This window comes from Nicotiana sylvestris, chromosome 2 (assembly GCF_000393655.2).
Source record: "Nicotiana sylvestris chromosome 2, ASM39365v2, whole genome shotgun sequence".
Lineage (NCBI taxonomy): Eukaryota > Viridiplantae > Streptophyta > Magnoliopsida > Solanales > Solanaceae > Nicotiana > Nicotiana sylvestris.
The window spans coordinates 38,035,378-38,060,522 of NC_091058.1; the positions used below are offsets into that span (position 1 = coordinate 38,035,378).

The following is a 25,145-nucleotide window of genomic DNA, read 5'->3' on the forward strand; positions in this document are numbered from 1 at the left end:
ATGATGTGAACTCAGCAAGAGTATACAATCATGTATTGGTACATCGTGTAGTGATGGATACGGTGTTCGTATGTTGGAAACAGACCTGGTAGAGGATTTCAGATGTTAGAATTGGGCTTTAAGGATAATTTGACTAAATAAAAGGGAGAATCTTCAAAATTGCTCGAGCTAATGTGCTCAACTGAGTTGTAGTAGCACGTGTAGATGCACTAGGTGTTAAAGTGTGATCTCATAAGACTCCAAGATAGCTCTTAGCACGTTCGAGGATGAACGTATGTTTAAGTGGGAGAGAATGTAATGACCCGACAGGTCGTTTTGAATACTATCACGTCATTCGGTGGTTTGAGGCAATAAGTATCTTTACTTCAGGTATTATGACTTGTACGTGTGGCCGGAATTGAATTTTGGGAAGTTCGGAGTTAATTTGGAAAGACAATTCTCATTTCGGAAGCTTTAAATTTGAAAATTTACTAAGTTGTGATTTTTTGAGTAAACTACCTCAGAATTGAGATTTGAAGGTTCCAACATGTTCGTATTATAATTTTGGACTTGGTCGTATGTTCGGATTGGGTTTTGGATGATCCGGGAGCGCTTTGGCGCCTATTGTAGAAGTTAGAATTTTGGAAGAATTTCATAAATTTGGGTTGAAGAGAATTTCAATGTTATCAAAGTCCGTTTGAAATTCCGAGTCTGGCAATAGCTTCATATGGTGATTCTAATATTGAGAGCGCGTCCGGAAGTAGATTCGGAGGTCCGTAGGACATTTTGGGGCCATTTGGTGAAAGTTAGAAATTTGAAGGTTTCTGAGAAGTTTGATCGGAAGTGGACTTTTTGATATTGGGATCGGATTCTGATTCCGAAAGTTGGATTAGGGATCGAATCTGACTTGTGTGCAAAGTTTGAGGTCAATCGGACGTGATTTGATAGGTTTCGACATCGAATGGGAGACGACCTTGGAGCGATTTTAGAGCTTCATCATCTATGTCAAGGTAAGTGATTCCAACCCATTTCAAGTTAAATACATGGATTATATATAGATTTTAACATGGAAATTCATGAAAAATTAGTGGAAATTTGGTGTTTTGGTAGAAAACCTAAAAATTGGTATCTTTGAATTTTGAACACGAATTTGGGCATGAAGTTGAGAATAAATTATATATTTGAGTTCGTGATGCTATGGGTAATGTTTATCTTCGAAAATTTTCGAAATCCGGGCTCGTGGGCCCGAGGGTTGATTTTATCGACTTTTCGAGCGAAGTTGGAAATTATTGTAAATTGGATTTTAATAACTATTGGTGTATTTATTTATGGATTTGCATATTTATTGACTAGTTTTGGAGCGTTGGGCATCGGTTTGAGTTGGTGGAAATGCTTGGGAGCCGGTTATGGAACTTCGGAGCGAGGTAAGTCTCTTTTCTAACCTTGTAAGAGGGAATTAACCCCATAGGTGAATTGAATTAATATGTGCTTCTAAGTGTGGGGGCTACGTATGCATGAGATGATGAGAGTCAGTGCGTAGCTACTATTATGCTTATGTCCGAGTACTCTAGGACCCAAATCATGTTATATATGCGATGTTTGCATCCTATTGGTTAATTTAATTTTTTAAAATATATTGGAACATGATAAGGAAGTTGTAAAAGGTTAAAATTCACCTACTTGAGTTTTGGACGGGTCATTTGATCGTTAATGAGAATTTATATTTCTTTAAACATTAGCCCTTAATAAATCTTGAATTGGTTATTTATATGTATTTTCTCTTGTTGTGGAACGGGTTGAACGCCTCGGTAGCAGATAGATGCATCTATGGTTTGTGTCATTCAACCTTCGGTAGTGCATAGTTTATATTTATGTTGGATCGGGCAGTACGACCTCGTCATGATTTGCGCATGATTGATTTGGTTGTTCTAGAAATTCATAATAATTGATATTACTTTATTGTCCTGAGATATAAAATGGTAAATGATAAAAATTTAAAAAATGAATTTGGAAACTTCTTATGAATAAAGAATTGTTTACTTACTTCATGATATTGAGTTTACCGCCGCTCTATACAATCCATGCTTAATCTTGTCATCTATATTTTTATTTACAACCCATAGTAAGTGTCGGAGCGTTTAGGCGCGTATTGTGGAAGTTGGCATTTTGGAAGAATTTCATAAATTTGGGTTGAAGTGCATTTCGATGTTATCGATGTCCTTTTAGAATTTCGAGTTTGGGAATTGCTATGTATGGTGATTTTGGTATTGAGAGCGCGTCCGGAAGTAGGTCCGTAGGACATTTTGGGGTCATTTGGCAAAAGTTAGAAATTTGAAATTTTTTGAGAAGTTTGACCGGAAGTGGAATTTTTTATATCAGGGTCGGATTCTGATTCCGAAAGTTGGAGTAGGTGCGTAATGTCGAATGTGACTTGTATGCAAAATTTGAGGTCAAGTAGATGTGATTTGATAGGTTTCGACATCGAACATTGAAGTTTGAAGTTCTAAAGTTCATTAAGCTTGAAGTGGGGTGCGATTCATTATTTCGATGTTGTTTGATGTGATTTGAGGCCTCGAGCAAGTTTGTGTCATGTTTTGGGATAGGTTGGTGTGATTGGACAGGGACCTCGGGTGTGTTTCAAATCAAAATGGGCTACTTCGGATGCTTATTTTTTGATGTCTGGTTTGTTCTTCGCGTTCATGAGGATCCTCTCGCATTCGCGAAGAAGGATTTGTCTTCTAGGATTTTGTTCTTCGCGTTTGCGAAGAGACTCTTGCGTTCACGAAGAAGGAAATTTATGTTGTACATGTCTGACTTCGGAGGCTCATATCTCGCAATTTATAAGGAATTTGGAGAAGATCCAAAAATAAAAGTTGTAGCCCTTTGTGTCTAGTTTTCATAAAGGTAAACCATTTAGTATTTGGATTTATATACAAAAGGTTATGGCTTGTATACTACAGTCTATCCGGAAAGATGAAGAAATATTTGTGTTGCACAAGGCTGATTTTGGTAGCTTATATCTAGAAATCTTTAAGAAATTGGGAGATGAACAAAACATAAAAGTTGTAGATCTTGGTGTTTAGTTTTCAGAAAGTTAAACCATTTTCATTTGGAATTTATTACAAAACGCTATGACCATTATACTAGAGGTTGTCTGAGAAGAATTTGGAAATGGCTTTTTGAGAATTTTGTTCATCGCAAACGCGATGGGAGGCCCGCAAACACGAAGAAGGGCCCGCCTGGGCAGTCTATAAGTTTGCAAAAACGGATTTGGATCATTTCATCTCATTTCATCCATGGGAGACGACCTAGGAGCGATTTTGGAGCTCCATCTTCATTATCTATGTCAAGGTAAGTGATTCTCACCTATTGCAAGTTAAATACATGGATAATATAAAGATTTTAACATGGAAAATTAGTGAAAATTTGGTGTTTTGGTAGAAAACCTAAAAATTGTCATTTTTGAATTTTGACCACGAATTTGGGCATGGAATTGAGAATAAATTATATATTTGAGTTCGTGATGTTATGTATAATGTTTATCTTCGAAAATTTTCGAAGTCCGAGCTCGTGGACCCGAGGGTTGATTTTATCAATTTTTCGAGCGGAGTTGGAAATTTACAAATTTTAATAAGTATTGGAGTATATATTTATAGTTTTGCACATTTATTGACTAGTTTTGGAGCGTTGGACATCGGTTTGAGTTGTTGGAAAGGCTTGGGAGTCGTCTATGGAACTTTGGAGCAAGGTAAATCTCTTATCTAACCTTGTAAGAGTGAATTAACCCCATAGGTGAATTGAATTAATATGTGCTTCTAAGTGTGGGGGCTACGTACGCATGAGATGATGAGAGTCCGTGCGTAGCTACTATTATACTTATGTCCGGGTAGTCTAGGACCCAAATCATGTTATATTTGCAATGTTTTCATCCTATTGGTTAATTTAATTTTTAAAAATATATTGGAACATAATAAGGAAGTTGTAAAAGGTTAAAATTCACCTACTTGAGTTTTGGACAGGTCATTTGACCGTTAATGAGAATTTATATTTCTTTGAACATTAGCCCTTAATAAATCTTGAATTGGATGTTTTTATGTGTTTTCTTTTGTCGTGGAGCAGGCCGAATGCCTCGGTAACAGATAGATGCATCTATAGTTCATGTTGTTCGACCCTCGACAGTGCGCAATTTATATTTATGTTTGACCGGGCTATACGACCTCGACATGATTTGCTCATGATTGATTTGGTTGTTCTGGAAGTTCATAATAGTTGATATTACTTCATTGGCCTGAGATATAAAATGGTAAATGATAAAAAAAAAATGAATTTGGAAATTTCTTATGAACAAAAAATTGTTTACTCACTTCATGATATTGAGTTTACCGCCGCTCTATACAATCCATGCTTAATCATATCATCGATATTTTTATTATAGCCCATAAGTGTCGGAGTCGACCCCTCGTCACTATTTCTTCGAGGTTAGACTAGATACTTACTGAGTACGCGTTGATTTACGTACTCATACCATACTCGCTGCATACTTTTGTACGGGTACATATGTGTCTAGTGACCTTCTGAGAGCAGAGGCGTGGTTAAGTGCAGGGACTTAAGTGAGCTGCATTTTCATATTTCGATCCGCAGCCAGCAGAGTCTCCTTCAGAGTTACTTATGTATTTTCCTGTCTAATTTGTATTCCGGACAGATGGTGTATTTTATTTTATCTTACTAGTTGATGCTCATGCACTTATGACACCGGGTTTTGGGGGTACTTATGAGTTGCTCAGTAGTGTAGATGGGAAAATATTACTCATTTACTCTGTAAATTTTATTTCTCATTTTTTAATTGAAGGAAAAATCATGATTTCAAAATACTAAATGAGCAATTAAGTTAATGAAGTATTGTTAGCTTGTCTGACAGCGATGTTAGACGCTATCACGACCTTTAACGAATTTTGGGTCATGACAAGACTGAAACATATCTCCTCCTACAAAACTTAAATTCTCGACTGAAACATATCTCCTCCTACAAAACTTAAATTCTCATCGTCTGGTATGTTAGCAACAACATGGGAAAGATCAAGGACAGTGCATTTCAAGTGAGGAAATGCCTTCAAAATGGTCTTATCTATAATCCCAGTTCCCCCCAACATCAACCTATGAGTTCAACCCCTCAAATACTTTTTTTGCACTCCGTCACGATAAATCTCATCATTTGGGAATCACTAGCCATTCTTTCATAGAAAACTTTGTCGAATCTTGGATTTTTTGCACAAAACTCTCACATAACCGATATGCTGTCTCAAATGCCGTTGCTTCTTCATTCTTCTTGCGAAACCATTCACCTAATAATTTCCAAGTATTGAAAAGGATAGGATCAACTATTACTCTAACACAAGGTGACAATTGAGATTTCACTCTCAAGAAGAAACCTTGAAGGAGTTGTCAAAATATATCCTTCTGTATCTGAGTTTTCGTCGATCTTTACTGTAGCAAAGAATCTAGAGTGCACCAACAGGCACATTAGTCGATAAATGCCAGTTGATTTTGATGAGGGAAGTTTGAGTGCTGAAAGTAGTTCAGGAAGAGTGATTGGTTTTTTATGGTTATGTATAATATCTGGTATGCCAAATTGAATGGCACAATTCAAGGCCATGGAATTTGCATAACCAAATGCATGCTTGTAGATATGAGCCTGTGCTTTGAACAACTCATTAATATTAACTGTTTTCATTATTAGCTCAGGAAGTTCTCTACAATTGTTGCTGAAACTAGGCAATTGTGATACATGAGCTATCTTTATGTATAGAACTAGGATTGGTGATGGCATGCTCAGAATTGTGACAACACACTCTTTTCTTTGTCATAACGTTCATTGTTGGCTTAATAGGTGTGACATTCAAATGTCAGCTCTAAGCTTATTCTCATGTTTATCCTAGGACTTCAATTTCCTGTCTTTTAGCATTGAATTATCCGCTTTTTTTTTTCTTCCTTTAAGCCATCACTCAGGGAAAGGTTCTGCCCTTTTGTTTGTTTTTAACTATCCATCTCTGTATTTGCTTTCTGTTTTTCTTTTAAACTTCCTCAAGTACTAATTCCAAATATCAAATACTACCCAAGTTAAGGGTGTGTTTGGTATAACAGAAAATGTTTTCCGTGGAAAATGTTTTTCAAGAAAATATTTTCTTGGAAAACAAATAGCTTCTCTACATCTCTTTAGCATCTTCACACAATCCTCATCACTCCAATCATGCATAATCATCTGCAAATTAGAAGTCATCTTTTCTCAACCATATGACAAATTTTCTAAAAATGTTTTGTTAGACATTGGCACTTTGACATGAGTGACAAAGCATACAAGAGGACATCAGAGAGGGGATTCCAATAGCCTATTTTTTTCGCTTCTAGCAAGAAATGAATAATAACTGAATTAAACAGATCACCCTTTGTAAACATTACATCCCATGGGCCATGACCTATATGTTAGGACCGAAATCAGGAACACTAAGGCATGAAATTTGTTAAATATGGAGAAAATAAATATTACATTAGGGGTCTAAATTTACATAAAATTTTCTTCTATTACCTTGTGTAAATAGTCTCTTTTATATATACAGAGAGATGTGTAAATGTCCCTGTGTTTCACAAAATTAAAAACTGATGCTTCCTTGGCCGTGTGGAACATAAATTAACATTATGTAATTGCTATAGGTGATGAGCCACCCAAGATTACTATTCTCGGACTTAGAGATCAGACGTAGTATATCTCAATTGTTAAACAAACAAAAAAAACATAAAACAAAAGTAGCAGCTTCTTACCTTAAACAAAAAGGCATCAGCAGGGGGAATTGACTGAAACATGTCACCTCCCACATATTTCAAATTTTCTATCTCTGGCATATTAGCAACAACATGAAGGAGGTCTAAGACAGTGCATTTTATACGAGGAAATGCACCCAAAATAGTCTTAGCCATAACACCAGTGCCTCCTCCAACATCAACCAAGGAATCTAGCTCTTCAAAAATTTCTCTGCAGTCCTTCACTACCAAACTCGTCATTTCGGAATCACTAGACATTGCTTCATTGAAAGCTTTGTTGTATCTTGGATTTTGATCACAATATTCCCACATGGGTGCACCATATACTGTTTCAAATGAGGTGGCTTCATTTCCAAGAAACCAATCTCCCAAACACTGCCATGGAATCACCATAACTGGATCTACCAATGCTCTAACAAAAGGAGACAGATTTGGGATTTCACTCTTCAAAAGCAGCTTAGAAGAAGCTGTAAGAACATACCCTTCTTGAGTTTCTGACGTTTCATCAAGCTTTTTAGTATCGTGTTTCCAGTCAAAGAGGGGCAGCTGTAAGCACGTGATTTTTGACCCTCCCCGAGAATTTTCACATTTTTAGCGTGAATATGTGAAATTGGGTCTAGTATAGCTATTTTAACTATTTTTACTTTATTTCGTTGCAAAAAGAAAATTTCAAAAATATATATATAAATTTTAGTTTATGTATTTCTCATAAACTTGAAAAATACAAAAATTGCACTTTATTTTTATACCTTATATAATTTCGAAAAAATACAAAAATAATAATTCTATTAAAGTTTTATAGGCATTTTTAACTTTGAAAAAATACAAAAATATTACCTCATATTTTATCTTAATATTTAAAAACGAAAATTACAAAAAAATAGTTTTATTAATATTTTGTAGCTATTTTAAACCTTGAAAAATATTTAAAAAGATATAGTTTTGTTTAAATACTAGTCTTATTTTTGGTAGTTATTTTGCTTACATAGGACTAGTTAAGCAACGTGTTTCTATTTCTCGGGTCCGGGCAAAAGAATAATATTCGGGTTCAAACTACCCGGTTTTAGGCCTAATTTTCGGACCTAGCCCATAATAAACCGTGTCCAGGACACGTGGGGAACCCCACCACGCGTGGGGGACATATGCCTCGAACCCCACCACGCGTGGGGCTCATTTTTCTGGGCAGAGACTATACAAATACACGGACAAAACTTTGAAAGGGGGGACTTTTGGATTTTCTTCTTCAAACGAAGAAAGAGAAAAAAACCCTACTGCAAAGCAAACGATCCCAGCTCCCCCTACGTTGCCACCGTCCCCTCCAACGCCTAAACCCCAGCTTCCCCTATCCCTTCCGCCACCACCAAACACCGGCAACCACCCCTCCTCCTCCCAGCTTCCCTCACGTCCGAACCAGTCGCACCACCCCCACAACGCCATAACCACCATCCAAACGACCACTCCATCCCTTCCGACACCCTCACGGACCAACTCCTCCATCGACACCATCATTGGACCCCTAGCCATCGTCTTCTTCTTCAACTCACCGAACGACCCATCCAGCCCCGTCGCTGCTTCGCTCGTCGTCCTCCTCGCACCACCATCTCGTCCGAACACCCACTTCCTCTCCATCACAACACAACCAGCATGACCCAGCTTCCATCCAAGCAGCAACTGTTGTTGCTTCGTCGCAACCCGCAGTCCACCATTGTTGCTGCACCACTGCCCAAACCACCAGCCAAACGACCCTCCATAGCCTCCTCCTTCCTCACATCCAAACGACCCCTTTTGTTGCATTTGTCGAACCAGTTGCTGCGTCAAAATATACAGCAGCAACCAACAATCTCAGGTCAGACTTGGTCCGAGTTGTCTGTTTCCGTCGAGGTCGTCTTTGTTCGTCGAGGTCCGGCGCGTCGAGTTTGTTCGTTGAAGTTGATGTTGAGGTTCGGTCCATGGCTCTATGCATTTCTGTTTATTCAGGTTAGTAAGCCTCTATGTATTGGATTAAAGAAATTTTACGTTCAATGTTTGAAGTTGCAATATATCAATTGAGATTCTGCTTATGTTTCACCGTATGCATTTTAGTTCATTTTTGTATTATGTTATTATTGTTTACTTGACGTCATTTGATTTAGTTGTAGTAGTAGTTCTATGACACAAGTTTGACGTTAATCTGTTCGTCCTTTCCTTCGGTTAGGTCATTCGAAAAAATAGTATTAGTGCATGCTGTTACTACTACCGAAACACTCATTTACTAAACTCCTTTTATTAAACTTCTAACAAGTCATAGGATTTTAGTTGTAAAGAAGTCGTAAGGTTTAGTAATGTTAAAGGCGTAAAAATGGCATCCTTTTTTAAAAAATAAAAGATAAAAAAATAATAAAAAAGGGTAAACAAAAACAAATAAATAAATAAACAAAAAACAACGAGACTAGCTTCGCAAAAAAATAAAAAGGGACAAATTGCGGGGCCCTCACAAAATATATATGTATTAAATACTTAGATTCCGGGATGGGCCGTTTAACAAATTTCACGGCCCTCCCCAAAAATAATAATGCGCTAGTTGCTTTAGGCGCGCCTTTAATAATGTTATCTCCCTAAACTCGGGTGCACATTTATGTGACCCAAATCCAAATCTCAACGGAGTCGAAATATGTCTCTAGTCACGGGCGCATTGATTGTGGCGTGGCCTGAGATGCATTTCCATGACGTTGCAAATTCCTTTAAATAAATAGAATGAGACAAGCCTCGACAAACAAAAAATGCAAATTGCGGGGCCCTCAGTAAATACTTGTTTAAAATTACTTAGAATTCAGGAGGGTCGTTTAGCGAATTTCACGGCCTCCGCAAAATAATAATGCGCTAGTTGCTTTAGGCGCGTCTTTAATAATTTAATTTTCTTAAACTCGGGTGTGCATTTCATGCGACCCAAATCCAAATCCTAAAACATCAAATAAAATATGTTTCGGATTGTGGGTGCATTTCATGTGACACAGTCCAAAGATATATTTTAAGCGATGTTCACATTCTTGTAAAAACAATAATAATAAAGCGGTTAAAAGTTAAATTTTGCACATAAGTTCACACTTGTATAAAATCAGATAATCAAGCCGAATATAACAGTTGAGCGACCGTGCTAGAACCACGGAACTCGGGAATGCCTAACACCTTCTCCCGGGTTAACAGAATTCCTTATCCGGATTTCTGGTACGCAGACTGTAATATAGAGTCATTATTTTCCTCGATTCGGGATTAAAATTGGTGACTTGGGACACCCTAAATCTCCCAAGTGGCGACTCTGAAATAAATAAACAAATCCCGTTTCGATTGTCCTTTAATTGGAAAAAACTCCCCTACGCCCTCTCGGGTGCGGAAAAAGGAGGTGTGACAGCTCTGGCGACTCTGCTGGGGATGAAAACCCAGAACCACTGGTTCAGGGTTAAGAATTCGAGCTTAGTGTAATTGTTATTATTTGGCTTTATTTATTATCTGATTTTATTACATGTTTTGAGCCTAATGTGCTAAATGCTGCTTTTACTGCTTTGATATTGTTTGAACTGTACATATAAACTGTGCCGAAACCCTTCTCTTCTCTCTTGAGGAGCGCACGCTGGTCGTGGCTTCTTTCTGTTAGTGTCATATGCCAAAATAGAATGAGGATTCGGAGGAGTTGCAAAATCGGATGGCCTTTTGGTTACCGGTACACAGCTCCCATCCTTGGCTCGAGTTGTCCGCTCGGGTAAGCCAGGTCTAGAACAAACACCTAGGTTTTAAAACTTAGTATAACAAAGCCTCATGCCGGATCCCTAGTAGGAACGTTTATTTGCATCATGTGCATTTGACTTAGGGGACTCAACACAGGGGTTGGGTCCGTCTAGGACAAACAACCTGAAAATAATAGACCGTCTTCGGCATCCTATGTGCTACATGTTGTATTTAGTCAAGGGCGTATGAGTCATTTGGTCATTTCCAGCATGATGTTATTTTAATCAAAGCATGGGGAACATTTGTGGAATCCAAGAAGCCTTGGAATTCCCTATGTCCCCCACGCTTGCTTTTTGGGAAAGCACATGGGGAACATTTGTGGAATCCAAGAAGTCTTGGAATTCCCATATGTCCCCCACGCTTCATAGGTTGGGAAAAGCGCATGGGGAGCATTTGCGGAATCCAAGAAGTCTTGGAAATCGTTATGTCTCCCATGCCACATTTTTGAAAGAAATAATAAATATAAAAAATAAAATTACAAATAAAAACAAAGCATGAAAATTCAAAAAAGGATTTTGTATGTTGTCAGCATTTTCCACATATAAAAAATCATGAAAAAAGGAGAAAATAACAGCATAGAAGTCCGAGTAGAGTCGAAACTCTGCCGAAATTTTGAAAATGAAAAATGTCTTGTTAGTGTGTTATATTAAAAGAAAAGGAAAAATCGAGAAAAAATCACCATTGTTCTGTCTTGTTTTTTTTTTAAAAAAAAAATATATAGAAAAGAAAATAATTTGTTTTGCCATAAAAATGAAAATAAAAAAAAAGGTTTTGTTTTAAAATGGGTTTTTATTTATTTATCTGTTTATGAAAATGTCAAAATAAAAATAAAAATAATAAAATAAAAAGAGTTGGGCGTTGAAAGTAGTTTTATTATTTGTTGCAAATATATAAAAAAATCCAAAAGGTTTTTCTTTATTTCCAAATATGTATATATATATCTTTTATAAGAACATTCGTCTTACCAAAAGTTTTTAGAATCCCAATTTTCAAAACAAATAATCCAAAAATATTTTCCATTCTTGACTTCTTTAGAAAGTCTTTCTAGTTGTTTCTTTAAAAAATAGAATAAAATAAAAAATAACAAAAATATATAATAATAAAAAAAAAAAATCCGAAAATATTTTGATTCGTCTTTCAGAAATTGAAAAGAAAATTCAAAAAAAAAAAACATTTTTAGGAGCATTTCTATTAAAGGTAGAATTCTGAAAAATATTTTCTTCTTTTCTTTAGAATAAAAAAAACGAAAATTCAAAAAATATTAGTCTTTCTTATAAAAGGAAAATCAATCAAAAATAATATTTCCTTGCTTCTTTTAAAGTAGTTCTTTTAAACGAAAATTCAAAAAAAGTTAGTTCATCTGCTTATTATTATTTGCCTACTTATTCTTATTTGCCCGAACTACGCGGGTTTGATTCTCACCGGATGTGAGATACGTAGGCAACCCTCATCGGGTCTAACCCCACCTTCTCAAAAAAAAAAAAAAAGAAGAAGAAGAAGAAGGAATGTTTTATGTTTTTCGTTAATTTGTTTGTTTGTTATGAATGAAAAATAATAGTCTATTTGATTGTTGTGGGAAAAATAATAAAAACAAAAAAATATAGAAAACGGAAAAGGGTCCTCTCAAAAATAGTTTATTCGCCCGAATTACGCGGGTTTGATTCTCACCGGATGTGAGATACGTAGGCAACCCTCATCGGGTCCAACCCCCTTTTTGCTAAAAACCCAAAAACAAATAACAAATAATAATAAAAAAATAACATGTCAAGTTTTTAGTCATAAATAAGTCAGGTGATGTCCAACTTCCCCTTTTACAAAAAATAGCAAAAATATATGTCAAATTTCATAAAGAAGTCGGGTGACGCTGTTTTATCAAGACATAGCCGAATGTTCCCGAAAGGGACGCCGGAAGGCTGACTTTGCATAAACAGCCACTTTTGGGTCATTTTTAAGACTTGGTCCAGTTGACCCCCACAGCCTAAAAATCTTCGTCCCCGAGACGTTGAAAGGCCGTGTTTGCAATATTGACTTTTCTAATTTGAAAAACAATGAAAAAAGAGTTATAAATAAGTCAGGTGATGCTGTTTTGTCATAAATAGCCGAATGTTCCCGAAAGGGACGCCGGAAGGCTGACTTGGCATAAACAGGCACCTTTGGGTCATTTTGAGATATGGACCCACACAGCCTTAAGAAAGCTTCGTCCCCGAGACGCTTAAGGGCCTTGTTTTGCAACACCAAGTTTTTTTATCATAATTTGAAAAAAAAACAAAGAGTCAACGGTCGGGTGAATGCCGTTTGGATGTTTAGTCAAAAAAAAATATGAAAAAATAAAATAAGCCGAGCCAGTTTCGGCCGCGGCTTAAACCATTCTTGCCGAAGTAGCCTTAGAGTATCTGTCAGTTGTCGAAAGGTTATTTTCGTAAAAGAACGGACAAGTTTGTAAAGTGTCACAAATAATCCTCCCCGGCCTCAAAATTCATGTGAAATTTGGAAGGGGCCACATTTGCAAAAATAACCGTTTGGTTGCATTTGTTGAACAGAGAAAGGGAGCTAGCCTTTTGTTTTTGAAGTTTGTCAACCTTTTGATTAAAATAGGCGGGTTGTTTGATTTTCAAGTTTGTAGGTCATCTTTAAACCTTTGAAACCCAGTTTGTTTTAATATGAAAGTGAAAAGAAAAATGTTCATTATTGTTTATTTTATTGGCACGAACTACGCAAGGTCTGATTCATGCGGGGTCATGATACGTAGGCAATCTCCATAAGATTCGACCACAACAAGAAATGAAAAAGAGAATGAAAAAAGAAGGAAAAAGCGCAAGAAAAAATTTTTTGAAAAAAAAAAGAAAAACATCGAAGAAAAGGAAAAGAAAAACAAAGGTAAATAAATAAATAAATAAATATATATATATATATATATATATATATATATATATATATATGTGTGTGTGTGTGTGTGTGTATATTGATAATAATAAGGACCGACTGAGTCCATTCTAACATATTTGGTTTTGAATTGTGAAGAAAATTGAGGTGGTTGGTTTGTGCCTCAAAGAAAAATGACAACTAACGTCGAAGCTGTTACAAGTGCTCCAGAGACTCAGAGTGGGAAGGTTCCTCGTCATGAGTCACAATTTGCGACACAACAAGAGCAGTACCACTCTCCTGAGTACCACTCGTACTCGTTTGATCTTGCTGCAAAAACTGAGAAGCCTGCCCGAAAGATGGTACAGGAAGAAATGACCCGAAGAGTGAAAAGCTTAGAACAATGGTTGGAAAACATGCAAGGGTTGGCAGGCCAAAAGAGTGTTGCCTTCAAAGATCTATGTATGTTCCCCGATGTCCACTTGCCGCCTGGTTTCAAGACTCCAAAATTTGAAAAGTACGATGGACATGGAGATCCCATAGCCCACCTGAAAAGGTATTGCAATCAACTGAGAGGGGCAGGAAGAAATGAAAAATTATTGATGGCTTATTTTGTGGAAAGCCTTACGGGAGTAGCCTCCGAATGGTTTATGGATCAAGACACGTCTCGCTGGTATGTCTGGGATGACATGGCACAGGCCTTTGTCAGACAGTTCCAATACAACATCGACATTCCCCCAGACCGCATGTCCCTTTCAAACCTGCAGAAGAAACCAAGTGAAAGTTTCAGGGAATATGCCATAAAATGGAGAGAGCAAGCAGCTCGAGTTAAGCCACCCATGGATGACCACGAGCTAATTACTGTCTTCCTTCAAGCGCAAGAGCCAGATTACTTTCAAAACATGGTGTCCGCAGTTGGCAAAACCTTCTCGGAAGCAATCAAAATTGGAGAAATGGTAGAGAATGGTCTTGAGACAGGCAAAATTATAAGTCAAGCTGTTCTTAAGGCTGCAACTCAGGCTGTCCGGGTTGAGTCAGATAATCTTAGCGGCACAAATGAGGAGATTGAAGAAATTATGATGACATCAGGGTCTAGAAGAGGTCCCAGGAGTACATCTCGAAGGTATGAGCAGCCTCCTCAGATTTTCTACGGCTCCCCTGAGCAGTATTATCCACCTCAGGGCGCTCAATACTCTGTCGCTCCACCTCAGTATGTTGTCCAGCCACCAAAACACCCCAGGAGGCGAGCACGAGCATCACAAAATCTCCAGAAGTCTCCACAAAATTTTCAGATGCCCTATAACCCACAGCCAAGCCAGTGGTATAAAGGGGAACAAAGGTTGAAAGATAATTTTACACCAATAGGAGAGTCCTATGAAAGCTTATTTGAGAAATTAAAGAATCATGACATGATTGCACCTATTCCTCCAAATCGTGTGGACCCACGTGCAAGAAGCTTTGACCCTTCTAAAAGGTGTGAATACCATTCCAATGTCCAGGGGCACAATGTTGAAAGCTGTCGGGATTTGAAAAGAGAAATAGAAAGAATGATCCAAGAAGGGCGGATTGTGATCAATAACAGTGACATGGAGCACTCGAACCCTATCGAGAACTTGTTGACAGAGGGTGACGATGTTGAAGCGGGTAATGGTCTTGGCAGTATTGATGCAAAGCTCAGTGGCTAAGATGCCAATTTTTTGATAAAGTGGGAGGACGCTTCGTTCCTTGGTCAGCAAGAGAGAAGCTTGTGGTGGCTTATTTTGTGGTCATTTCTGTTGTCCGGATTATTAAGGTTGTAATTTGGATTTTGTCCTGTGTCAAACCTTCTTATCTTTCCATTTTGTCATAGCAGTTTGTTTAAATTTTGTCCAGTTTGTGTTAGGATTTTATTCTGGTTGTTTTGTTTGTTTTATTATTCAAACCATTTCGCCGGTAGTCTAATACAAAGTCGGTCTTTTGTTAGTTCCAGTCGTCTTTTGTTTAGTCCTTTTATCATTTCGTTCAATGCCGATTCTAGGGACATGACATGCACACACACTTTGGGCCTAGTCTTTAAAGTTAATCATAAAACCCTGGAAAGGCGATCAGACCATTTAAAGGAAATAAGGACGGTTGAGATTATACAGAGCCCGGGTGATGTGGAACTGGGGCAAGTTAAACACAAAGAAAACCGTTAAAGAAATATTCGCCTAAATTGGCATGAGGGTCGTTCATAATAATGAGGATGAGAGTGTCGCCCAATGGTGTTTTAGAAGTGACAAGTGAACAAACAGATGTTGAATATAATTGTCAAGTCCGGCACCATCGGAAGAGACTATAAATCTATTGTTTAATTGTGTTGTTTGCACTTGGCATGTTTTGAAGACTGGAATGACGAAGACATTTTGTTCTGCTACCCAAACACTTTATCCTTCGTTACCCCTTTTGAGCCTTATTTATTTTCTTTCATACCCCTCGTTCGAAATCAGTAGCAACGAAGAAAAAGAAAAAAAGAGAGAAGGAAAGAAAACAACAAAACGAAAAGAGAAAAAAGAAAAGAAAAGGAAATTGATAACAAAGAAAAAAAAAGAAAATCAAATGAAAAAGAGGAATTGGGAACTACGTTTGACCTGATTCCTCAAAGAGGATACGTAGGCGCTTCACGGCTCGGTCATAGTTTTGAAAAATGAAAAAAAACCCAATCAAAATATCCCCAAGCAAGAAACTGGGGCAAAAGTTGCGTTTGTTGTAAATAAATCTAATTCCGAAGGTTGTAATTAATAACCCAAAATCGATTCATTTTTGAGCCTTTAATACCCTTTCTTTCTAGCCCTATCCAAAACCCACATTACGGTCCAAAGAAAGACCTTCTGACCAGTCTTCAAAAGATGCCAAGTCAGACAAATAAGATTCTTACCGGCGAACATAACATTCTGTTTCCACAACAGAAAGGACTCTAATCTCCAACAAAAAGAGTCATGCCGGCAACACTCCAAATTCCCAGCTGGAAAGTGATACAAATGAGAGAGTCTTATTGGTGAAAACCTTCACAGACACCATAAGGCGATAAAAGCTGAGAGAAAACCAAAATGAGAGAGGCTTGATAGTGAAAACCCTTCGGGCACTACAAGTCGAATAAGAGTGAGAATCAGATGGGGAATCGCCAATTGAAGATCTTGAAAGAGGATTGACGGTAAAAGATAGGCCCCATATGCATGTCATGGCCATTAGAGTCGGCATCTGCATTTGATAGGGTTTTTATTTATAGTTTCTTTGTTAAAGAGTCATGTTTTTTTTTCCTTTGTCTTTTTATTCTGTTCCCTTTTATCTTTTTCCTTTCATAGAAAAATCCCCAATAGAGTCTGTCTGGTCAAAACAAGTATGAAATGACTTCAAATAGGCCATCAGCTTTCCAAAATGAGATCTGACTAGTACTTCCAAGTGGTAGTCAGCAGGGAACAAACGCGAGGCCAGTGTCAAAAAGATATCCCCAGCAAAAGGGAATTGACAGAAGGATTGACAAGCGTCAAGAGGGATACCGTTGCCTTTATCAAAAGTTATAAACCTCAAGGCCAAGGCCCATGAACAAAGCAAGGAAAGCAGTGAGCATGATTTGGCGAAATCCATACTAGACTAAAAGGTCGGGGAAATGCCAGTTTCCGAGCTATGCCACAAAAGAAGAGGGATATCCCCATCAGAAAGGGATTGTACCCAGCAAATAAAATCGTCCCCAAAAAGTTGTGCAACGCAAAGCAAGGAAGGAAAAGAGGAAAAGCCATCCCGTTGGGGGTATCACAACCAACCACTATGTTTTAAACTAACAATTTTGTTTGATTTGAAACAGGTAAAGGAAATGGCATTGATGCCAGAACTGCATGCCACAAAGGATATTATCAAACTGGGGCAGAAAATTTTCCTTCCATTTAGAAAATTTTCTGGAAGTCAGGTACCCCCAGCTGATAACATTTCACCCCCAACAGGTAAGTGAATAATTCCTCAACAGTGTTATCCCTAGCAGGCGAGGGGTCCAACACGACTCTCAAGGGAGGTAGTATTTGAAGGAAGAAGCTATGAAAAAACAAAAAAAAAAAAGAGAAAAAGAAAAAGAAAAGGAAAGTCATCCCCGTCTAAATAATCCCCAACAGTTTCGAGGGAAGACAACACAAGTAAGTAAATAATTCAAAAAAAAAAAAAAAAGAGAAAGCGAAGGTTTCATTAATAGGAGACGCACTTCCTAGTTTGAAATCGTTAGAGTTTTACCCATAGGAGACGCATTTCCTCCTAAGTTCATTTTAGTTTCACCCATAGGAGATGCATTTCCTCCTAAGTTAGAGTTCTACCCATAGGAGATGCATTTCCTCCTAAGTTCGTTTTAGTTGCACCCATAGGAGATGCATTTCCTCCTAAGTTTTAGTTTTACCCATATGAGATGCATTTCCTCCTAAGTTCATTTTAGTTTCACCCATAGGAGATGCATTTCCTCCTAAGTTTGAGTTTTACCCATAGGAGATGCATTTCCTCCTAAGATTGTTTTAGTTTCACCCCATAGGAGATGCATTTCCTCCTAAGGTTGTTTTAGTTTTACCCATAGGAGACGCATTTCCTCCTAATTTAAGTTTTACCCCCTAGGAGACGCATTTCCTACTAAGTTTGTTTGAGTCTTACCCATAGGAGATGCATTTCCTCCTAAGTTAGTTTTACCCATAGGAGACGCATTTCCTCCTAAGTTTATGTTTTACCCATAGGAGACGCATTTTCTCCTAATTTAAGTTGTACCCCCTAGGAGACGCATTTCCTCCTAAGTTTTAGTTTCAGTTTCACCCGTAGGAGATGCATTTCCTCCTAAGTGGTTGTTAAAGATAAAAAAAAAAACAAAAAGAAAAATCTTAGTCTGATGAATCTTTCTCCTAAGATACCAAAAAACAAGACCTAGTCTGATGAACCTTCTCCTAGGATCAAAATCTTAGTCCGATGAATTTTTCTCCTAAGATAGAGACCTAGTCTGACGAACCTTCTCCTAGGATCAAAATCTTAGTCTGATGAATTTTTCTCCTAAGATAGAGACCTAGTCTGACGAACCTTCTCCTAGGATCAAAATCTTAGTCTGATGAATCTTTCTCCTAAGATACCAAAAAACAAGACCTAGTCTGATGAACCTTCTCCTAGGATCAAAATCTTAGTCCGATGAATTTTTCTCCTAAGATAGAGACCTAGTCTGACGAACCTTCTCCTAGGATCAAAATCTTAATCTGATGAATCTTTCGCTTAAGATACCCAAAAACAAAAAATCTTAGTCTGACGAATTTTTCTCCTAAGATAGAGACCTAGTCTGACGAACCTTCTCCTAGGATCAAAATCTTAGTCTGATGAATCTTTCTCCTAAGATAACCAAAAAATAAAAGACCTAGTCTGATGAACCTTCTCCTAGGATCAAAATCTTAGTCTGACGAATTTTTCTCCTAAGATAGAGACCTAGTCTGACGAACCTTCTCCTAGGATCAAAATCTTAGTCTGATGAATCTTTCTCCTAAGATACCCAAAAACAAAAAAATCTTAGTCTGACGAATCTTTCTCCTAAGATACCAAAAAGAAAAGACCTAGTCTGATGAACCTTCTCCTAGGATCAAAATCTTAGTCCGATGAATTTTTCTCCTAAGATAGAGACCTAGTCTGACGAACCTTCTCCTAGGATCAAAATCTTAGTCTGATGAATTTTTCTCCTAAGATAGAGACCTAGTCTGACGAACCTTCTCCTAGGATCCAAATCTTAGTCTGATGAATCTTTCTCCTAAGATAACAAAAAAACAAAAAATGACCTAGTATGATGAACCTTCTCCTAGGATCAAAATCTTAGTCCGATGAATTTTTCTCCTAAGATAACCAAAGAAAAAACCTAGTCGGATGAACCTTCTCCTAGGATCAAAATCTTAGTCCGATGAATTTTTCTCCTAAGATAGAGACCTAGTCTGACGAACCTTCTCCTAGGATCAAAATCTCAGTCTAATAAATCTTTCTCCTGAGATACCAAAAACAAAATGACCTAGTCTGACGAACCTTCTCCTAGGATCAAAATCTTAGTCCGATGAATTTTTTCTCCTAAGATAGAGACCTAGTCTGACGAACCTTCTCCTAGGATCCAAATCTCAGTCTGATGAATCTTTCTCCTGAGATACCAAAAACAAAAATGACCTAGTCTGATGAACCTTCTCCTAGGATCCAAATCTTAGTCTGATGAATCTTTCTCCTAAGATAACCAAAAACAAAAAATCTTAGTCTGATGAATCTTTCTCCTAAGATACAAAAAAAAAACAACGTTTGAATTTGAAAAAAAAATAAATACAACAACGATTGAAAAAAAAAAAGAAAAAAAGAAGAAAAAGAGAAAAGAAAAACGTTTGAAAAAAAAAGAGTGTTGAAACCAGGCGCCCACCTGTATAACGAGAGGAATACATTTTAGTCTTTTTCATTGCAAGTGTTTGAATCCAGGCGCCCACCTGTATAACGAGTGGAATACTTTTCAGTCTTTACTTTTCAAGTGTTGAAGTTGGGAGCCCGCCCATAATAACAGAGGCATACATTTCAGTCTTTACTTTTCAAGTGTCGAAATTGGGAGCCCGCCCATAATAACAGAGGAATACATTTTAGTCCTTACATTTCAAGCATTGAAGTTAGGCGCCCACCTGTATAACAAGGGAATACATCCCAATCTAGTATTTAGTTCACTCTCAGCACTGCATCAGTAGTATCAGTGGGCTACGATTTTGCTAACGACTCACAAACCTTCCCAGTGCAAACTGGGTTAGGAAATTTTGTTTGTTTTGTTTGTTTTGATGGGCCTGCCTGTAGAGCAAAAGATTGTTATATGTCAAAGATTGAAGAAGTTAGGGGTCCGCCTGCAGAACAGCGGGATCGTTCAAAGTCAGGCCGTAACCCATTGGAAGGCAGAAAGCCACAACAAAAATCCCCAGCACTCAATCCAAGATAGAAGCAACAAGAATCTCGCCCCAAGAATGCGAGTCAACAGTCTGAGAGGGTCAACAAAAGCTAGTCACAAAAACAAAAAGAAAAAAAAGAAGAAGAAAGAGAACAAGAGAAAAATGAATGAATCTGAAGCACGGAAGTGGAGAACAGATGTGATCTGCTCAAGAACTAGCGCCTACAACTAGCAAGTATCAAGGTTCAAATCCAAAGTCTGTATGAAGCACCATTCAAGACTCAAGACCAAGTTTCAGAAGACTTAAGAGATAGGAATCCTTGTAACTAGTAGCTGATAGGCTTAGTTAGTCTTTTTCAGTTTTCATTTTTGTTGTAACGACAGGACCGCGGACCGGAACCTCAACGGAACGGCACCTCGATCGGCTCTTCACCTCGGTACACTTCACTATCTCTCTCATTTCCGAACTACACGTGGCCTGATTCCTGTATAACCAAGGATATGTAGGCAGCTCAGATACCAGGGCTCGGTCACATTCCCTTCCTTTCCTTAAGTGTAGTCCGTCCAAGTAATGGTCGGGTCAAAAACACGTCTAGTCGTTCTTTGTCGGAAAACTCTTCGTGTTTCCAGTCAAAGAGGGGCAGCTGTAAGCACGTGATTTTTGACCCTCCCGAGAATTTTCACATTTTTAGCGTGAATATGTGAAATTGGGTCTAGTATAGCTATTTTAACTATTTTTACTTTATTTCGTTGCAAAAAGAAAATTTCAAAAAATATATATATAAATTTTAGTTTATGTATTTCTCATAAACTTGAAAAATACAAAAATTGCACTTTATTTTTATACCTTATATAATTTCGAAAAAATACAAAAATAATAATTCTATTAAAGTTTTATAGGCATTTTTAACTTTGAAAAAATACAAAAATATTACCTCATATTTTATCTTAATATTTAAAAACGAAAATTACAAAAAAATAGTTTTATTAATATTTTGTAGCTATTTTAAACCTTGAAAAATATTTAAAAAGATATAGTTTTGTTTAAATACTAGTCTTATTTTTGGTAGTTATTTTGCTTACATAGGACTAGTTAAGCAACGTGTTTCTATTTCTCGGGTCCGGGCAAAAGAATAATATTCGGGTTCAAACTACCCGGTTTTAGGCCTAATTTCGGACTTAGCCCACAATAAACCGTGTCCAGGACACATGGGGAACCCCACCACGCGTGGGGGACATAAGTCTCGAACCCCACCACGCGTGGGGCTCATTTTTTGAGGCAAACCCATACAAATGCACGAGACTTGGACTGGAAAAAGGGACGGACTTTTTTTGAAAAATTGAAGGGAAGCTACTGTTCCTCTTTCTTCTTCAAACGAAGAAAGAGAAAAAACCCGACTGCAAAGCAAACGATCCCAGCTCCCCCTACGTTGCCACCGTCCCCTCCAACGCCTAAACCCCAGCTTCCCCTATCCCTTCCGCCACCACCAAACACCGACAACCACCCCTCCTCCTCCCAGCTTCCCTCACGTCCGAACCAGTCGCACCACCCCCACAACGCCATAACCACCATCCAAACGACCACTCCATCCCTTCCGACACCCTCACGGACCAACTCCTCCATCGACACCATCACCGGACCCCTAGCCATTGTCTTCTTCTTCAACTCACCGAATGACCCATCCAGCCCCGTCGCTGCTTCGCTCGTCGTCCTCCTCGCACCACCATCTCGTCCGAACACCCACTTCCTCTCCGTCACAACACAACCAGCACGACCCAGCTTCCATCCAAGCAGCAACTGTTGTTGCTTCGTCGCAACCCGCAGTCCACCATTGCTGCTGCACCACTGCCCAAACCACCAGCCAAACGACCCTCCATAGCCTCCTCCTTCCTCACATCCAAACGACCCCTTTTGTTGCATTTGTCGAACCAGTTGCTGCGTCAAAATATACAGCAGCAACCAACAATCTCAGGTCAGACTTGGTCCGAGTTGTCTGTTTCCGTCGAGGTCGTCTTTGTTCGTCGAGGTCCGGCGCGTCGAGTTTGTTCGTTGAAGTCGATGTTGAGGTTTGGTCCATGGCTCTATGCATTTCTGTTTATTCAGGTTAGTAAGACTCTATGTATTGGATTAAAGAAATTTTACGTTCAATGTTTGAAGTTGCAATATATCAATTGAGATTCTGCTTATGTTTCACCGTATGCATTTTAGTTCATTTTTGTATTATGTTATTATTGTTTACTTGACGTCATTTGATTTAGTTGTAGTAGTAGTTCTATGACACAAGTTTGACGTTAATCTGTTCGTCCTTTCCTTCGGTTAGGTCATTCGAAAAAATAGTATTAGTGCATGCTGTTACTACTACCGAAACACTCATTTACTAAACTCCTTTTATTAAACTTCTAACAAGTCATGGGATTTTAGTTGTAAAGAAGTCGTAAGGTTTAGTAATGTTAAAGGCGTAAAAATGGCATCCTTTTTTTAAAAAATAAAAGATAAAAAAATAATAAAAAAGGGTAAACAAAAACAAATAAATAAATAAACAAAAAAAAACGAGACTAGCTTCGCAAAAAAATAAAAAGGGACAAATTGCGGGGCCCTCACAAAATATATATGTATTAAATACTTAGATTCCGGGATGGGCCGTTTAACAAATTTCACGGCCCTCCCCAAAAATAATAATGCGCTAGTTGCTTTAGGTGCGCCTTTAATAATGTTATCCCCCTAAAACTCAGGTGCACATTTATGTGACCCAAATCCAAATCTCAACGAAATCGAAATATGTCTCTAATCACGGGTGCATTGATTGTGACGTGGTTTGAGATGCATTTCCATGACGTTGCAAATTCCTTTAAATAAATAGAATGAGACGAGCCTCGACAAACAAAAAATGCAAATTGCGGGGCCCTCAGTAAATACTTGTTTAAAATTACTTAGAATTCAGGAGGGTCGTTTAGCGAATTTCACGGCCTCCGCAAAATAATAATGCGCTAGTTGCTTTAGGCGCGTCTTTAATAATTTAATTTTCTTAAACTCGGGTGTGCATTTCATGCGACCCAAATCCAAATCCTAAAACATCAAATAAAATATGTTTCGGATTGTGGGTGCATTTCATGTGACACAGTCCAAAGATATATTTTAAGCGATGTTCACATTCTTGTAAAAACAATAATAATAAAGCGGTTAAAAGTTAAATTTTGCACATAAGTTCACACTTGTATAAAATCAGATAATCAAGCCGAATATAACAGTTGAGCGACCGTGCTAGAACCACGGAACTCGGGAATGCCTAACACCTTCTCCCGGGTTAACAGAATTCCTTATCCGGATTTCTGGTACGCAGACTGCAATATAGAGTCATTATTTTCCTCGATTCGGGATTAAAATTGGTGACTTGGGACACCCTAAACCTCCCAAGTGGCGACTCTGAAATAAATAAACAAATCCCGTTTCGATTGTCCTTTAATTGGAAAAAACTCCCCTGCGCCCTCTCGGGTGCGGAAAAAGGAGGTGTGACAGGCGCATCAGTCGATAAATACCGTTTGATTTTGCAGGAGGAAGTTTCAGCTCTGAAACTAACTCAGAGAGAGTCATTGGTTGCTTATGACTATGAATTATATCCGGTATGCCTAGCTGAATAGCACAACGAAGAACCATGGAATTTGCAAAATGGAAGGTATGCTTGTAGATATGAGCCTGAGCTCGAAACATTTCACTAGCTGTTGGAACATCATTCCCCTCCATATTGATCAGAATTTCCATGCTCTTTTTCTTCTTAAATCAGTATTGGTATGTGTGAGCACGTGATTTTTGTTTTACGCGACAATCGCTCTAAAAGAATTAAAAATGTATGTGTCATGCGTAATTTAAACCATGACCCGTTTGTTAGATGAAAAATTACAAAAATACGCATCTTTTTTTTCTTTTGTCCTGATTTGTTGCCTTGTTTAATTTTACCTACTTTTTATACGCATGAAATAAATATGTTAAGTGTTAATTAGTGGTACTTAGTTTTATTTAATTAGGTTGTGTATTTAGGGAATTAGAAATAAAGAAAAAGAAGACAAAATTTGTTGTAAAATGAATTTGGGCCGTGCCCATTTCAAAATCTGGAACCCAATTGAACGGTCCAAACCCCCCAGTCCGAACAGCCCACCCCCAGGACACAAAACGACGTAGTTTAACACCAAAACTACGTCGTTTCAAGGCCGATCCATCTCAACCATTCAAACCAAACTGATCCAACGGCCAAGATCTCACACCCCGTACCCACTAACAAACCCGACCCGTCTTACCCGGACCGAACCCAAACCCTCAAAACGACACCGTTCCATTTAAGCCTTCAGATCCAGACCGTAGATCTAGATTGATCTAACGGTCGATGTTCACCCACCCACTAACTATATAAACCCTTAACCATACCTTGCCCCCCCTAGCCAACACCCCTACCTTCGTCTTCACCAAACCCATCCCCTTCAAACCCTAGCCGCCCTTGCACACCTTCACCAGAAACCCGGCGGCCTGAACGTCGGTGACCTCCACCTGAACACCATAGAACCCCCATGCCATCCTGAACCTAAATCTACCAACCACACACTTCGAATCCTACCCCACCTTCTCGAATCTTCATTTGAAGATCGAGTCGGAACCTAATCTACACCAACCAACCCAAGCTTCACACCAGACACTCCCCAGACCCTCCTCGTGACCAAACCATACTTGGTTTGGTCCGAATCTGATCAGGGAAGCCTGAATCCCAGATCTAAGTTTTGAAAGTTTTGTGTTCCTTCATCACTGGCCCATGCCAGTCCGAGC

The 25,145-nt window shown here is 38.2% G+C and overlaps 1 protein-coding gene across 1 annotated transcript; it reads right to left on the reverse strand.

Annotated features, from left to right (window-relative positions):
• Nucleotides 1-5,187: 5,187 nt before the first annotated feature.
• LOC104227403 (trans-resveratrol di-O-methyltransferase-like) lies at nt 5,188-24,092 on the reverse strand. Its single transcript, XM_070165360.1, has 5 exons — nt 23,848-24,092; nt 17,195-17,215; nt 6,796-7,318; nt 5,409-5,671; nt 5,188-5,365 (listed from the first exon to the last, which is right to left on the reverse strand). Exons 1-5 carry the CDS (start codon nt 24,090-24,092, stop codon nt 5,188-5,190), a joined length of 1,230 nt encoding a protein of 409 aa, XP_070021461.1.
• Between the last annotated feature and the right edge of the window lie 1,053 nt (nt 24,093-25,145).

Bases quoted from the DNA above. Each gene is read 5' to 3' on its own strand.
- LOC104227403 (XM_070165360.1), bottom strand. From the start codon at position 24,092: ATGGAAATTCTGATCAATATGGAGGGGAATGATGTTCCAACAGCTAGT. The intron at 7,319-17,194 runs GTGATACCCCCA...TGACTGGAAACA, and splicing joins TTAAAACATAGTGGTTGGTT to CGATACTAAAAAGCTTGATG. The intron at 5,366-5,408 runs GTTTCTTCTTGA...ACCTTGTGTTAG, and splicing joins ATTTTGACAACTCCTTCAAG to AGTAATAGTTGATCCTATCC.